Genomic DNA, 17,673 nt, shown 5'->3' with positions numbered 1-17,673 from the left:
GTTATACAAATTTGAGCTATTTTAATACCTCCAGAAGTAGCATATAGGAAATAACAAAGAGCATAATTCAAAAGGCAAGAGAAGTTGCAGTATGCTCCTGGATGAGCAATAAAGAGCTCTCAATATGATAGTTATGCAGGACTATTTTCACTTTCATTCAGACGGTTTTGCCAGCTTATGATTGAGGTTTTAATTTCCTGTATAGCACTTTGAATCTGCTTCATGTGTTCTATTTCTTTCCTGTATTGCTCATTCAAGGATTCCATCATTTTTCTATTCTCTTATTTTTTATTGGTGTCTTTTTTAGACTCACTTAGTACTTCTTTCATTATAGTTATCATTTTTTTTTAACTTTAGAAATTATTTCTGATCTGATTTCCTCTATACCTTTCTGCAGTTGTTTCTTTACTTCCGACACTATTATTTCAGAGATTTCAGGTGTGTGATTTCCAATTTCTTCTATGCTATTGTCTCCTACATTTGTTCTGGGTGGGCTCGGGCCCTGAGAATGCATTTTGCTCCTTCTCTTTGTCATTTTGCATAGCACTGTCTTACCTTAGCACCAGGTCCAATCTACCAAGTTCAAACTTGTCCAGGTGGGTATGGCTTAGATCTGGCTGCTGTGCTCCACTTCTTCCTGCTGCAGCCCTTGGAGGTAAACCCTCTGTGCCAGTCTGGCAAGATATTCTGCTCCTGGTTCAGCTGGGTGGGTCGGTCTTGCCTCTAGCCTCTCTGCAGGGAGGTCTGCTGCAGGGTTCCACACTGGGCCTGTACGCTGGGCCTGGGCTCTGGGTTGAATGTGGATCCATCAGGGGTCTTGGTCAGTCTCACATGCCAAGCCTGGATTGAATGAGGACCCTGCAGGCCCTGGGCAGTCTCACTCACATGCTGGGTTGACTTTTTTTGATTTCTGTAACTATTTGTTTTTCTCATTGCTAAGTTACTGTCTTTTAGCTATCTTGATTCTGGATCCCTGAGAGGCTGTATTTTGGTCTTGGTCTTTACCATTTTCAATCACCCCTTTGTAGATTGTTTTGGTCACTTTGGTGACTGTCTTAGTTTCTTTTTTTTTTGTTGTTGTTGTTGCCTGCTCAGCCTATTCTGGGGGGCAGGGCTGGTGTGGCATGTGGTGCTGGGGATGGAAGCTGGGTCTCTAGGCTTGCCTAAGCATGTGCTTTAGACAACTGAGCTATCTTGCTGGCCCCAAATTACTTTTCTTTTATTGCTGAGACAAAATACTGGACACCCAAAATTAAAGAAAAGTTTAAGCTCACATATTTACTATAGCGGTTTCAGTCCATATTAGCTGGCTTCTAGGCAGGATGGTGTGGCACAGGGGCAACTGTTTAAGGTGGCAGAAGACAGCAAAGCAATAAGAGCACAAGATGGTTGTGGAGGAGGAAGAGCAAGCCTCTTTTTCTTCCCTTGTATTGTAACCAGGATCCTTCCCCCACCCCCTGCCCCCCGGTGTGGGTGACACAGCATCCACGTGCCTTCGTCTTGCACAGGCTCAGGATATTTACTAAGTGAGGCCTCTAGCCCCTGATGAATCCCTTAAACTTCTAAACTTCTCAAGATAATATGCAGTATATATGTAATGTATGCATATATATGATATATGCCCATGCCTGTGTATGTGTAAACACATGCATATATCCAAATATCTATATCATTGAAATCTTAGTAGAAATACCATAAGACTAGTCTAAATAGGATATGTTAACATCTTTTGCAGTATACTTGTTACGTCAAAAGTATGCCATGGCTGGACAATGGTGGCTTATGCCTGTGATTTCAGTATTCTGAGAGACTAAAGCAGGAGGGTGGCCAGTTCAAACCCACCTTGGGTGTGTTGTGAAACAGTTCAGTGTGAAAGCCCTGTCTTCAATGCTAAGCACTGCAAAAATTAGGGGAAGATGGCTGCTTTTGGTTCGTAGTTGGACTCTTTGAGACCAGCAAGTGCACCACTCTTTCCAGGTTCTTCTGGGACTCAATAAACCCGTCAGCAGTCTCTTATTTTGCCACAACTTGGCCAGTACTTTCAGCCACCACTCAATTTCATTTATACTGTATGCACATGTGCCACCATTTTTAAAAGTTATCTCCTGCTTTATTTTGGTTCTTTGTTATTCTCCATCAAGATTGTATTCTGTCAAACTCTTGTTCATCTTTGAAGGCTCATTTCAAATACTCTTTTATGAGCCTGTCACTCATGCATTCAATCTGGAAGGAAACACTTTCTCTCTGTTGTGTTTCTGTAATACTTTAATCCCATTTTATTTTATTTTTTTTTATTGAGAAATAAATATGAATGAGACAGTTTCACAGCTGATTAATAGGACAGTTTTTTTTTGCGGAACCGGGGATTGAACTCAGGCCCTTTCGCTTGCCAGGGAAGTGCTTATTCCACTGAGCCATCTCCCCGGCCCAATAGGACAGTTTTGATAGTCAATACACTGTACATTGTTATCTTCTTAGTGGTTATCCATAGTATAAGAAGCAGATAGGATGGGCTGGTGAGATGGCTCAGTGGTCTAAAGCAACTACTTAGAACAAGCTTAACAAAGCACAGGGACCGCAGTTCAATCCCCCAGCACCACATGCCAGCCAGCCCCGCCCCCTGGTGGGCTGAGCTGGCCACACACACACACACACACACACACACGAATAAATAAATAAAAATTAAAAAAAAAAGACCAAGATATAGCAAGACCTATATAACAAGAAATGTAACTTTTGTATCTGATAAGGTCAGCCAAGTATTCTCAGGATTTATCCTGTAGCCCTGTACCACCTTTTGTACATCCTTTTGTCAGTGCCTGACATGAGGATGAGTCATGGCCTTTAATCCCATTTTAATAACAACCATATTTTTTGTCCTGTACTAATAAATTTTGTGTTTTTTTATTCTGTATTGGGAATCAAACTGACTACCTCGCACTTCACACTTGCCAAATAGGCACTGTGCCACTGAGCTATGTAGCCAGCCTTTTAAAAATATTTTATGTTCTTACTACTTTGTTATCTAGGCATCTGAATTCCATTTAATACCATTAAAAGAAATAGAATTAGTCTGAGGTATAATAGTGGGTCCTTATTTTCTCTTCTATAGATTCCATGCAATGGAAAAGCAGCTGACCGCATCCATCAGGATGGAATCCACATCCTAGTGAATATGAATGGTTATACAAAGGGTGCTCGAAATGAGCTCTTTGCTCTCAGGCCAGCTCCCATTCAGGTAAAAGAATAAGTAACCATCATTTGTGATATATTTTGGACTAAAAAGAGTATGTATCCCCCCCCTTTCCTCTGGCCAACTGATACTCAAACAGTAAAAAATATAGTTCTTGTCAGGCATGGTGGCAAGCCTGTTGTCCCACCACTTGGGAGGCTGATTCTGGAGGATGGCCACATGTTCTAGGTCAGTCTGAGCTACATAGACCTTGTTTCAAAAAGTTCTTGAAGTGCTCAGGGATGAAGAATTTTGAGTATAGAACCCAGTTCCTATGGGTATTACTTATACAGAGACATGCAGTTTCTGTGCCTCAAAAATTTGAAAAAAGTTTTCGTATTTAGAAGGTTAGCCTAAAATATTCCTTGAGGGCCATGTGTAGTGGTGCATATCTGTAATCTTGTACTTCTAAGACTTAGGCAGTATGATTGCCAGAAGTTTGAGGCCATTCTGGGTTAGATAGTTGAAGACCAGCCAGTAAATCAAAAAGGAAAGTAAAATATTATTTGATGGTTCTTGTCTAAAGAAGTTAACCTGGGACTGGGGAGATGGCTCAGTAGAATAAGCACTTGCCTGGCAAGCACAAGGTCCTGACTTCAATCCCTGGTACCACCAAAAAAAAAAAAAAAAAAGATGAAATTAAAAAAAAAGACGTTAACCTTGTTTATATTTTTGTTTAATTTTGAAATCTTAAAGTACTTTATTGAGGTGTGATGATTGATATTCCAAAAGCTATACAGGGGCTGGGGATGCAGCTCAGCACTGCAGCACAGTACCTGCTTGGCAAGTATAAGGTCCTGAGTTTGATTTCTGGTGGAGAAAAAAAAAAAAAGGATACATGTATGTTATGCACAGTTTGGTGAATTTAGAGATGGAAGGTCTTAATCAGGTTTTGATTTTTTTTTTTAAAGGCAATGTGGCTGGGATACCCAGGGACTAGTGGTGCACTTTTTATGGATTATATCATCACTGATCAGGAAACTTCACCAGCTGAAGTTGCTGAGCAGTATTCTGAGAAACTGGCTTATATGCCCCACACTTTCTTTATTGGTGATCATGCTAATATGTTCCCTCACCTAAAGGTAGGTAGAAGATGGTGCTATGGAGGAATTTCAAAGAAGTAGTCATTTGTTTCCTTCTTTTTGTCCATGTGCATCCTAAAAGATATGTCTGGAACTGTTTTTCTGTTAGAAAAAAGCAGTCATTGATTTTAAGTCCAATGGGCACATTTATGATAATCGGATAGTTCTGAATGGCATCGATCTCAAAGCATTTCTTGATAGTCTACCAGATGTGAAAATTGTTAAGGTTAGTACTTAGCCAGTATTTTTCATTAAAGTTTACTGTATTTGGAATCTTTTTCCTAGTGATGCATTCCATGTTTTATTTTTTCCCAGATGAAATGTCCTGATGGAGGAGACAATGCAGATAGCAGTAACACAGCTCTTAATATGCCTGTCATTCCCATGAATACTATTGCAGAAGCAGTTATTGAAATGATTAACAGGGGACAGATTCAGATAACAATTAATGGATTCAGTATTAGCAATGGACTGGCCACTACACAGGTGAGAGTTGGAGTGTAGACCATAATACCATAATTGCCATACTATGTAATACCAGCCATGCATTTATTTTCTTTAATCCTCATGATAACTCTTGAGGTAAGCATCATTGTCCTTACTTTATAGATGAAGAAATACTTATGGTGGGCTGGGGAGATGGCTCAGTAGAATAAGCGCTTCCCTGGCAAGCGCAAGGGTCTGAGTTCAATCCCCGGTTCCGCAAAAAAAAAAAAAAAAAAGAAATACTTAGGGAAACACTTTTGTCTATTTGGAAGAGTCCTTGAATTCAGCTCAGCAGGTTACTCAGAGTTTACCATGTTACTGTCTTGTTTTTTTTTATTTGTGGCTTTACTCTTGCCATATGGTGGACTATCTGTAGGCACCATACAATTTCTTGCTTCTGTAAACTCATACTTCCCAGCTAAATCCTACTCAAGACTTTCAATTTAGATCTCCAGGAATTCATTCCTGTGCTAACCTCTATTCTCCACCCCAGCTCCATCAATACCTGTCCTTATGCTTCTGTAGTATTTGGGTTTTATTATCATGTTTAGTATAATCCAGTATAATTCCCTGTGTTTGTATCCTTCAGTGAATGGAATTCTTCATGGCTCATGTCTTAAGTCAATGTAATGTGTACTCAATATATATTGGATGCTTGAATAAATGACTAAGTAGCTGTGCTGGGAGTGTAAGACAAGGATCCCAATCCTCAAGGGAGTTAATAAATAGCTTTGTTTGGAAAGTCCATATTCACCCAACAATGTAAGAGAGTACTCAGATATGTGGGATTTGCATGATAAAACTATAGTTATGTGTGTAGAAACTCAGAAATGGTGATGGTCAAAAGAGCTTTTAGAGAAGAGACAATTTAAAGGAGTAATTGTAATTTGACCTTGAAGGATAGGCATGATTTAGAAAAGAACATTTAGTTTATGAAGAAAATAGTAAAAGCTTGGTAACAGGGTTTTGAGAACTTTTTGATTATAGCAATACATCTCATGTGTGCAAATTAATGTACAGGGTGTTTGGTGTGGTGGTGCATGCACACTTGTAATGCCTGCACTCTGGAAGGCTGAGGCAGGAGACACAAAAGTTAAAGCTCAGCATGGGCAGTTTAGTGACTTAGCAGGACCCTGTCTGAAAATGAAGTTTTAAAAGTGCTGAGGATGTGGCTTAGTGTGATGGTGCTGGGTTTAATCCCTGGTATTGTCCCCAAAAAGCTAGAACTATTTTCCTTTAAAAAAAAATTGTATCACAAATATTTTCTCATTATAGTTCAGGGGCATGATTTTCACTGGTTGTACCTTTTTTTTTTTTGGTGGAACCAGGGATTGAACTCAGGCCCTTGCACTTGCCAGGCAAGTGCTTATTCTACTGAACCATCTCCCTGGATCCAGTTATACCATTTTGCATCTTATGAATTCTATAATAAATCGAACTTGGGACCTTGGATGGCCAAATAGGCACTTACATCGTTAAGCTATATCCCCAGCCCTTTATAAAATTATTATTTTTTATATATTTTATTTTATTTCTTACGTATTTGGTACAGGGTCTCACTGCACAGCTCCTACTCATAGTGGTCTTCTTGTTTTCAGCCTTCCCAGCACTGGGATTACAGGTGTACCCCATCATGCCCAGTCTCAGTTGCTGTCTCAGTGCACCTGGGGGCGGGGTTGGCATGGCATTGTGGTGCCTGGGATTGAACCTCAGTCTCTGCACTTGCCTAAGCAGGCGCTTAGTCTGCTGAGCTATCTCACTGGTCCTGTAAAATTATTTATTTATTGATGCTGGGGATTGAACTCAGGACCTTGCACTTGCCAGGCAGGTGTTTATGCCACTGAGCTATCTCCCTGGTCCTCTATCATGACTAAAAAGTATTGGACTAGCCGCATAGCACTTGCCTGGGAAGCACGAGGTCCTGAGTTCGATTTTTGCCCCCGCCCCCATAAGTGTTGGACTGGGCTGAGGATGTAACTCAATGGTAGTGTTTGCCTGCCTTGTGTGAGGTCATGAGTTTGAACCCAAGCATTGCAAAAAAAGAAATACTGGATAATCTTAACTTTAAATAACATTCATCATATTCTCTCTTTTTTCCCCCATATTCTCCTTGTTCTAGATCAACAACAAAGCTGCCACTGGAGAGGAGGTTCCTCGTACCATTATTGTAACCACCCGTTCTCAGTATGGTTTACCAGAAGATGCCATTGTGTACTGTAACTTCAATCAGTTGTATAAAATTGACCCATCTACTTTGCAGATGTGGGCAAATGTGAGTATGTGTAAATTCACTGTTAACATCTAGAGACTAGGGGCCAGGGAGATGGCTCAGTGGAATAAGCGCTTCCCCGGCAAGTGCAAGGGCCTGAGTTCGATCCCTGGTTCCACCAAAAAAAAAAAAAAAACCATCTAGAGACTAGTAAAGATTTTATATGTAGGCTGTTCTGTTGAAACTGTCCCTTTTTAGTCTTTTCATTGTGTTCTTTTGTCGGGGGAATGTATGTTTTGTTCATTTCTAATCTATAAAAGGATTATAGATTTTTCAGTTTTTTTTTCTTTCAGTGTCTTTTTTTTTTTTCCTTTTTGGTGCTGAGGATTGAATCCAGGGCTTTCCTTATGCTAGACAAGTGCTGTCATTGAGCTACGCCTCCAGCCATTTTCTTCCAATATCTAAATTTTACATTATGAACTTTTTTACTTAACTAATAACTGTGTTGTTTCTCAATCAGATATCAGTAAGCTTGTTCTTTGTGGATGGATTTTTGTTTATAAGACAGGGTCTTGCTGTGTAGTCCAGGCTGACCTTAAACTTGTGTGTATCCTCCTGCCTCAGCCTCCCAAATTCTGGGATTACAGGGTTGCACCATCATGCCTGGCAGCAGATTTGTTATTAAAGGATCAGATGATAGATGCTTTTTGGTTTTGTGGGCCATGTTCTTTTCCACATTTCCTCAACTCTGCTGTTGTAGCTCAAAACACTCTATACATTTTGTAAATGAATGTTGCTCTGTTCCTCTATCATTTTATTTGCAATAACTGTTAGCATGCGAGATTTGTCTTGGGCTCTAGTTTATTTTTTATTTTTTATTATTTTTGGGGGGCTCTAGTTTAAACTGATAGTAAAAGTCCCATACATCTACCCTTGTTTAAAATTCTCTCAGTATTAGAGAGTCAAAACCAAGAAGGAAGCAATTTATATTATTCTCACTTATGAGACCAGTTTGCACAAGCAGGATATTGGATATCTATAACTAGCTTGTAGCCCATAGAACTAAAATGAAATATTGTTACCTTTTGGTAATTTGGAGATAATTCATTGGTTGGTTCCCCCTCCCCCCCCCGCCCCACCCCCATAAGTGTTCTGGAGACAGTCTTGCTGTGTAGTTCAGACTGGCCTTGAGCTCACTATGTAGTCCCGGCTGTAAGCCTCAAACTCTTGGTGGTCCTCTTGCCTCAGTCTTTTGAGTTCTGGGATTACAGGTATGTGCCACCTCTCCTGATAACCTATTTTATTTATTTTAGAGGAGAGAAGAGGAAGCAAATGAGAGGAGATCACCTGTTCCTTAATGTCCTCCTTTCCCAGTGTTCAGTATTGTTTTCTAGCCAGGCATGGTGGTGCAGGCCATTAATCCCAACACTGGGAAGGCTGAGGCAGGACAGTCATTTGAGACCAGCCTGGGATACAAAGTGAGCTCAAGGCCAGCCTGAGCTGCATCAAAAAAAGACACCCCCCCAAAAAAAAGTTTTGTTTTTTGACTTAATTTTTTTATTAGTACATGTTTGTAGTATATAGTGATTACATTCATCATGCTTCAAAACATGACATGTACATAAAGCGTTTTAGTAAAAGGCTAAAGATTTATATGACCTGAAGAGAAACCAGAGTGTAAAAAGCATTTCAATTCTTTTTACTTCCCCTTCCCTTTCCCTTCCTCTGCTTCTTCCCTCTCTAAAAACTGAGTTGGTGCACACAAGTAGTTCTAACTACTCAGGCGGCTGAGGCACAAATGTAAGCCTGGGAGGGTTATTTTATTTTTATTTTTTTTTGTGGAACCAGGAATTGAACTCAGGCCCTTGCGCTTGCCAGGGAAGCGCTTATTCTACTGAGCCATCTCCCCGGCCCCTAAGCCTGGGAGTTTGAAACCATCCCAGGCAACATAGCAAGATCTCAACAAAACTTAAAAGTAAAATCTTCTCTAAGTTGGCGGCAGATTTATTTGGCAGCAGAAGTACCTGAACTGACATCAGACTGTATTTATTTTGAATATTTTTACATCTTTTTTTTTTTTTTTTTTTGGTGGAACCGGGGATTGAACTCAGATCCTTGCACTTGCTAGGGAAGTGCTTATTCCACTGAGCCATCTCCCCGGCCCCTATTTTTACATCTTGATGCAAGGATACTAATGTTTGTTTAAAGAGTTTCTGCCAACATTGTTAACATATGCCCATTGTACTACCTTTTAAAAAATGTGAAATATCCTCAATTTTGAAATTCATATATATTCTCATAGCATTCAGAGAAGGGATATTTAATTTTTTTGGCACATTGAATAGATAGAGATTTGATTTAGGAGTTGGAAACATGGCCTGTGGTACAAACCTAGTCCACTATTTGTTTTTATAAATAAAATTGTATTGAGACACAATTGTACCTAATTGTTTGTATGTTTTCAATGGCTTCCTTTAAGCTACAAAGGAATTGAGCAGTTCTGACAGAATCCTTTGACCACAAAACCACAAATACTTACTTTCTGCCCCTTTACAGAAATCTGCTTGCTTATGTTCTAGATTAAGCAAATAAGGAAATATGAATTAAGTTTTTTGTTGTGACTTTTTAAAAAAAAATTGAAATACCACGTGTGGTGGCAGGTATTACCTGTCTTTTTTTTTCCCACCTGTCTTAATGGGAGAGTGAGAAAAAGGAGGCTCTCTAGATCCTTGATGTTCAGGGCCAGCCTGGGCAACATACTGAAACCCTGCCTCAAAAAGCAAGTCTATAAATGTGGACTGGAAAATTTGTCTCTTTATTGGTATACACGGACTACATTAATTCCCATAAAATATAGCTGCCTCATGTTGTGCCAGTTAAGAGCTTATCTCGTGTCTTCCAGTAACATTTTCCTTGTTCCTGATATTGTCTGAGGACAGGTAAGCAGCAGTGGAATAGTTTTGTTGATAATTCATCTGTGTGAAGAAGAACTGAGGCTCACAGTAGGCTTCTTTCTGGGTAGAAAGAATAGAGTGCAGTAGAATTATTAGAGACCTGCAGGAAACTTTGTTGTGAAGAACAGATATGCTACTAATAATTCTTATTTTTTCTTTAGATTTTGAAACGTGTTCCCAATAGTGTGCTCTGGCTGTTGCGTTTTCCAGCAGTAGGAGAGCCCAATATTCAACAGTATGCACAAAACATGGGCCTGCCCCAGAACCGTATCATTTTTTCACCTGTTGCTCCTAAAGAGGAGCATGTCAGGAGAGGCCAGCTGGCTGATGTCTGCCTGGACACTCCACTCTGTAATGGGCACACTACGGGAATGGATGTCCTCTGGGCAGGAACACCAATGGTGACTATGCCAGGTAAGTTGGTGATGAATAATCGGTACCTTTCTTGTTTAAAAAACAAAAATCTCAGCTGGGTTTGGTTGGGTGCATTGCCTGTAATCCCAGCACTAGTGAGACTAAGGCAGGAGAATCGTTGCAAGTTCAAGACCAGCCTGGGCTACAAGGTGAGCCCAAGGCTAGCCTGAACTGCATAGCAAGACCCTGTCTCAAAAAAAAAAAAAAAAAAAAAAAAAAAAACCCAAACCAAAACCAAACAAAAACACCTGAAATCTTTTGAGGGTGGTACTTAGAGCTGAAATATACGCTACTAGATCTAACACTTCAGCTGATAGAAAATGAGACTTAATCAAATCTGAAATCTGAACATTTGTTCTCATCTGTGTTGTGTGGCTGCTTAACATAATGTTGAAAACCATGTTATTTACATTCTCAAATGTGTAGTTGTTATCTTTTATATTACAGGAGAGACCCTTGCTTCTCGAGTTGCAGCTTCTCAGCTCACTTGCTTAGGTTGTCTTGAGCTTATTGCAAAAAATAGACAAGAATATGAAGACATAGCTGTGAAACTGGGAACTGATTTAGAATAGTAAGTAAACTTTCCATGAACAAAATAATATTAGAATATAGTTGCTCTAAAATCAAACCATAAATTTAGAGTGTTATAAAATAGCTAATATAAAGTAGATGGGAGATCTATAAATGGGAGAACTGATTCTTAGTGAAGTAATCACGAAGTTTTACTGTGTAAAGAATAAATAGCTGAGTAAATTCAAGAAAATTAAAAGACAACAGGGAAAGAATCTTTGTTTCATGTCAAGGTATTAATGGCTTGAAGAACACAAATTTTAAATTACCTCATAGGAAAGTAAAAATGAAAAGACAGTTCGCTGACGTAGAAGTTAGAAATGATTAACAAGAAAAAGTTTCAGCTTCTCTAATAGAAATGCCAATTAATATTGAGGAATACCCATTATTTGCTTATGAGATAAAGATTTTTGGGGCTGGGGATATAAGCTCAGTGGCATAAGTGCCTGCCTTGCAGGAACAAGGTCCTGACTTCAATTCCCAGTACCTAAATAAATCAATAAAGTTTTTTAATATGTCAATGAGGGAACATTGAGGCACTGCTCCTTTCATACATTGGTGAATAAGTGGGTAAAACCCTTAAAAGTTTTCAGAATCTTAAAGTAGTGTGAGATCTTTAACCTTTATACTGCCAGTTCTTCGTTGCAAAATAAAACATCCAAACATGTAAGTGCCTGAAAATGGTTTGGAATTATAGGAGTAATGTTGAGGTAAATGAAGGTTCATCCATACAATGAAATAATATTTATCTTCTCCCTACTCTCTCCCAATGGGGACTAAACCTAGCACCTTCACACTGAGCTAATCTGCAACCATAACACTTGTTTTGATAAAGTCTTGCTAAATTGCCCAGACTGGGCTAAACCTGAAATCCTCCTGTCTCAGCCTTCCAGGGTGCTGAGTCATGCCCCACCATTCCTGGGTAGTTTTATTCCCTTTTGAGACAGGATCTTGCTATGCAGTTCAGGCTAGCCTTGGACTCATTGTAGTCCAGGCTGGCTTCGAACTCACAGCCATCCTCCTGCCTTGGCCTTCCACGTGTTGATATTACAGGCGTGTGCCACCTCACCTGGTTTAATATTTATCTTTTAAATGAGATTTTTCTTTGGTGTGTGTGTGTGTGTGTGTGTGTGTGTGTGTGTGTGTTTAAAGAAGTAGCATGTAGAAGCTGGAGAAGCACACTGAATCCAAGCTCCATCATTGACAAGCTTTGTGCTTTTGTGTAAGATTACATGTATGTGCTTTGTGTGCCTGCTTGCAAAATGGAGCTTAATGGTGGTGGTGTTGTAGAGATGGGAGGATTAGAAAAGGTACTTCATGTGATGTTCTTGGTACATCATACATAAGCATTTGACGTGTGTTAGCAACTTAGTATTTTCAGAATTTTCTCTATTGAACATAGAAAAGTGAAAATTTTGATCCTAGACATTAAAAACTTTAATGATGTCTGTCAGCCCAGGGATGAAAACATTAAGCAATATAATCTATTTTAAATTTTTACTAGATGTTTGGCACTTAGTTTAATTCATCTAGTACTTAACATTTTATGCAAAATTTCAATTTCATAATAAAACAACTTTCATATCTACTGCTTAGAGGCAGTTACTATTACTGAGACTGTAATGACTGTAATTACTAAGATTAATGTCAGTAGTAGGTTCTGTTGCTAACATTTTACTGTACTTGCTATGTTACATGTTTGTCTTTATTCCTCTTTCCAGCAAGCAGTCCATCTAACTAGATAAATTTTGTCATTGTTTCAGAGGTTCTTGTTGTGTAGTCCAGGCTGGCCTTGAACTTACTCTGTAGCCCAGGCTGGCCTCATACTTATGATTTTCCTACCTCAGCTTCCTAGATTTGGTATTATAGGTGTGTGCCACCACACCTTGCATTATATGATAATTTTTTTTTCATTTATGTATTTGGTACAGGGTTTCACTACAAGCTCAGACTTGTAGTAATTCTCCTGTTTCAGCCTCCCCAGTGCTGGGATTACAGGTATGCGCCACCATGCCCGGACTGGTTGCTGGCTCAGCACACCCTGCAGGCAGGGCTGGCATGGCGTGCGGGACTAGGGATTGAATCCTGGTCCCTGTGCTTGCCAAAGCAGGCACTTAGTCCACTGAACTATCTCGCCGGCCCTTAAATTTTGAAATAAATGGCAGACATCAGTATACTTTTCCTTAAATACTTAGCAATATTATTAATTAGAATTTAAGGGGCCGGAGGAGATGGCTCAGTGGAATAAGTGCTTCCCTGGCAAACATAAGGGCCTGAGTTCAATCCCTGGTTTGGTGGTGGGGGGGGGATTAGAATTCAGGGCTACTTTTTTTCTGAGGCCGAATTGATTATACAGTGAAACAAAAACCTTAATCATTCAGTGAGCTTTGAGATGTAGCCTTTGTAACCCAAATCCCTGTCAAGATACAGAAAGATACCAGCAAGTTCTTTCATGTTGCTTCTCCATTCATCCCCTTTGTGAATTCCCAGAGACAACTACTGTTGTTTTTTTTTTTTTTCACGGAACTGGGGATTAAACTCAGGCCCTTGCACTTGCCAGGGAAGCGTTTATTCTACTGAGCCATCTCCCCGGCCCTACAAATACTGTTCTGAGCCTCTTTTTTTTTTGGCAGAATTTTACTGTGCAGCTCAGGCTGGCTTTGCACCCACCTCGTAGCCCAAGCTGGCCTGGAACTCACAGCAATCATCATCCTGCCTTAGCCTCCTAAGAGCTGGGATGACAGGCGTGTGCCACCATATGGCATATACTATAATAGACTATTCATATGGAAAATTCCTTTTTACTGCTGAATAGTATTTCATTGTATGGATGTATTATAGTTTATCAGTTCTGTTGACATAGAAGTTTTTTTTTTTTTAAATTACATAGCACATGGTCTTCTTTGGAAAGTACTATTACTGTGAACATGATTGACTTGAGACCAGAAGAAATATACAAGCCATTTTTCTAGTCCTGCCACAGCCAATATTAAAGCAAATTCTTAATCATTACTTTCAGAAATGAACAGGACTTTTCTGTCTTTTGATTCTGAAGTAATAATTCTTTAATATATTAAGTAGTGCAGCAAGAAAGAGACACCCCTATTTCTGAACAGAGCCATAGTCTTGGTGTAACTAGGAATGGTTTTATTATATATCTAAAGGTCTCAGTTTAGTACTAGTAGAAAATTACAGCACTAGACATACTATATTTCTTTTCCCCTTAAGTATTTTTTGTTCCATTAAAATCTTTTAATGTTTGGTGGTACATGCCCGTGATCCCAGCACTTGAGAGGCTGAGGCAGGAGGATTATGAATTTAAGGCTAGCCTGAGCTACATAGCAAGATCTTAAAAAAAGTAAATTGAATAATTCATATATCTGAACTGTTGTAGATGATGCTTCAGTGAACATCTTTACATGTTCATATGTTCATGTATATCTGGGTCTCTGATAATTTCTTTCAAATTGAAAAGTACTATTGATAGATTGGAAAATTAAGAACTTTTAAGGTTATTAATGTTTATATTGCTAAATTGCTTACCTTGTAAGCAGTTTGCATTCTAACATAAGTATGTAGGAAGAGTCATGTACCATTGGCAATTTTTGACTTTACTGTAGTGGTAGAAAAGGGATGAAATGGAAAGAGCATTGCTGCTCTTTAGATTACTTGTTTAGGAAAGAACTAAAGTTTTTCAGAGAATGTGGATTTATAATACTTAATAGTAGTACCATTATGTTCTGACCCTTCCCTTTTCAACATCAGGTAATGGGTTAGTCAGGGAAGAAAATATTGTGAACTTTGGTCTTGTATTTTGCCTCAAAGGTGACTAGGTATAGAGCCAGGGAGATAGCTCAGTGGCTTAAATGCCTGCCTGGCAAGTGCAAGGTCCAGAGTTTAATCCCAGTACCGGGGCTGGGGGAAAGACTAGGTATAATAGAATCTAGTTCTGAGTTTCTGGTCTGATTTGTAAATTTGGTTCTCTTTTTTATTATCCAGCCTAAAGAAAATACGTGGCAAAGTCTGGAAGCAGAGAATATCTAGCCCTCTGTTCAACACCAAACAATATACAATGGAACTAGAGCGGCTCTATCTGCAGATGTGGGAGCATTATGCAGCTGGCAACAAACCTGACCACATGATTAAGCCTGTTGAAGTCACTGAGTCAGCCTAATAAAGACTGTGTACAGGAGAATTACCCCTATACCTGAGCCTCAACCTCCTGGGGAAAGGGAACTAGATAACATACTTTTTACTTATCTGTACAGTGCCATGTTGCAGATGGGTGATACATAATGGTAATAGAATAGCACAGCCAGACTTGCTTCCTACATAGTAGGGAGAAACACAAGAGATGGAAAAATGCTGTTCCACAAGGAATCTCCAGAGTTTTGCATCATCCAGGTCTGGAAGGTCTGATCTCCCTCGGTCTTCCATGGGATGGTTAGTGTGGAGGGGAGATAAAAGTTGTCCAGCCCTTGTGATTCCATGGATTGATTGAGTCTTCTGAATTAGTACCCCCTTTATATTTTGGGTTTGGGAGATTTTAAAAATATGTGGTTTCAGGTATTTTTTTATCATCATGTGAAATCTTTTTGATTATCTTGAGGATAAGGTTTTAAGCTAAAATGTTGCTCCCTGTTTTAGTTTCTAAACTGACAGGTTAAGGAGGACTTTGCTGGTGTAGTCTTTTTATAGGTTTTATAAACCACTTGAGCCTATATCAGTCATTTTAGGGTTTGATCTGATGTTTGAAACTATTTGCTTTTTTGGTTTAGATAATGACTCAAGATTTTTTCTTGTCTATTTCCTATTTCCTTCTCTCCTCCACTTCACCCTCTTTAAAAATTCTCCTGTAACTAAGCTAACAAAACCATGTCTGACTCAAAACATCCCAGAGTGTTTCTTTTAAACACATCATCTGGTGCCAAATGAAAAATTTTAGGAATGATTTACTAATTATGAAGGGCACAGTTGTGGTACTGTCATTAATTAATATAGGGTTTTGTTTATTTGCTTAATTATGACCTGTTTCACCAGTGTTTTACCCTTGACTGCCTCTTTTATGCTGCTTCCACAAATGATAGTGTGTGATAAGATTTTTACCTTCCTTTCTAAAGTTGTTTTTTTTTTAAAGTGAGTCCTGTTCTTCCTATTTCTTTCAGCAGAAATGAAATCCCAGGTAAGTATAAGTTCAAATATTTGATCAGTAAGTTGCAGTTATCTTTACTACATCAGGTAACATTCATTGAAAAATGTGTTGTAGGTAATATCACTGAAGGACCATCTATGTATAAAACTAATTCTTTGCAGACTTTGTTAGGCTATTATATAATAGCTGTCTTCTGGACTTGAAGTCCATATGAATTCAGCCTCATTTATAGTGAAATGCACTGTTACTTGGTATGGAGTACAAATTAAGCTTTATATAGCCCTCTTGAAGCTTCAGTTCTTGGTATCAAAAATCATAGGAATGAAATTACCAAATTTCACAAAGGGTCAGGGGCTTGAGGTTTAAGCCAACATATGAAAATATGTTTGTCTTGCTGTACCGCACTTATGATATCAAGTCACAGATAACTTTTTGTTTGCTAGTAGTGTTCTAGATAATGTCTTTCCAAAGCTCTGAGGCAGTGAACCTATTCTGTAGTTGGAGCTGTTGCCTGAATGTATCCTGGCTGACAAATTATTGAATTATATGAAGAACTTGAATTTCTGAAAGCTTCTTACTGCTAACCAAAATCTGAGTAGAGTCTTAAGTGTAATTCTGCTTCAGAATTACATGTTTGTGAACTGTGTGTACCTTTTAGCAATGTAAATCAAGGGACATCAGTTAAAGGATTTCTCAGTTATTTTTTATCTGATTGAGCTATCAGTTAAGGTTGCTAGCATGGTTGCCGATAAACTGATATAAAGTTCACTGAGCTGCTCATTGTGAAATAGGATACTATACTTCCAATGCCCTCAAGACTGTAGCCTTACAGCTGTTTGACATAGCACATCATTCCTCCTATAGGGATGAACTTCCTGGCACGAACAGTAGCCGCTCTGGTTGAAGCTTTGCTTATTGTAATAGGCTTTTATTCCCAGGTAATTTCTCTGTGGAAGACCTAATTCTGAATAGAGATATAGACATTACTGGAAACTAATTTTTTTTTCTATTATACTCTGCTTTATCAAAAAAAAGTAAAACATTTAAATTGTGCTACAGGAATTCAGTTGTTGTCTTGCAATCTTTAAACAATAAATGAATGATTTCCCCTTAATATGGCTGATGTATTTTATGTGCTGTTCTCATGAATGCTGGACAGAATAATGGGGTCATCCCTTGGTGAAACCTACATTTGAACAGCTTCAAAGAAACAGGACAGATTTTCCTACTGCAGCTGTAATACTAAGAATTATTTTTGTTTATTCAGCCAAGTCTGACGGAAGACTGGGATTGGTATGTAATCCTTGAAGAAGATAAAATGGTGGGGAGATAGCTTGACAGTCTAAGTGCCTACCTGGTAAATGCAAAGACCGGGTCCCCCTCCCTCCATGGTGGTGCACACCTGTAATCCTAGTGCCGGGAAAGTTGAGGCAGGAGGATCACTATGAGTCTGAGCTTTGTAGCGAGGGCCTGTACCAAGTCTATAAATAAAAGATTTTAAAAAATTAAGACAGCTGAGTTTTGTAGTGCATGTACTCAGGAGACTGAGGCAAAAGTATCACTGGAAGTTTGAG

The 17,673-nt window shown here is 39.0% G+C and overlaps 1 protein-coding gene across 2 annotated transcripts in view; it reads left to right on the top strand.

Moving 5' to 3' along the window:
* The window catches only part of Ogt (O-linked N-acetylglucosamine (GlcNAc) transferase), a 63,556-nt gene extending 46,338 nt beyond the window's left edge, over window positions 1-17,218 (top strand). For both annotated transcript variants that reach the window (XM_004646786.1, XM_004646785.1), the window contains exons 15-22: window positions 3,113-3,238; window positions 4,144-4,314; window positions 4,424-4,540; window positions 4,630-4,800; window positions 6,920-7,072; window positions 10,125-10,377; window positions 10,825-10,948; window positions 14,947-17,218. In XM_004646786.1, coding sequence (XP_004646843.1) covers window positions 3,113-3,238; window positions 4,144-4,314; window positions 4,424-4,540; window positions 4,630-4,800; window positions 6,920-7,072; window positions 10,125-10,377; window positions 10,825-10,948; window positions 14,947-15,121 — 1,290 coding nt within the window. In that variant the 3' untranslated portion in view covers window positions 15,122-17,218. The remainder of the gene's footprint in view (window positions 1-3,112; window positions 3,239-4,143; window positions 4,315-4,423; window positions 4,541-4,629; window positions 4,801-6,919; window positions 7,073-10,124; window positions 10,378-10,824; window positions 10,949-14,946) is intronic.
* The last annotated feature ends 455 nt before the right edge of the window (window positions 17,219-17,673 follow it).

The sequence above is a fragment of the Octodon degus genome, unplaced genomic scaffold (genome assembly GCF_000260255.1).
Source record: "Octodon degus isolate 3935 unplaced genomic scaffold, OctDeg1.0 scaffold00280, whole genome shotgun sequence".
Classification (NCBI taxonomy): domain Eukaryota; kingdom Metazoa; phylum Chordata; class Mammalia; order Rodentia; family Octodontidae; genus Octodon; species Octodon degus.
This window is presented reverse-complemented; position numbering and strand designations above follow the sequence as displayed.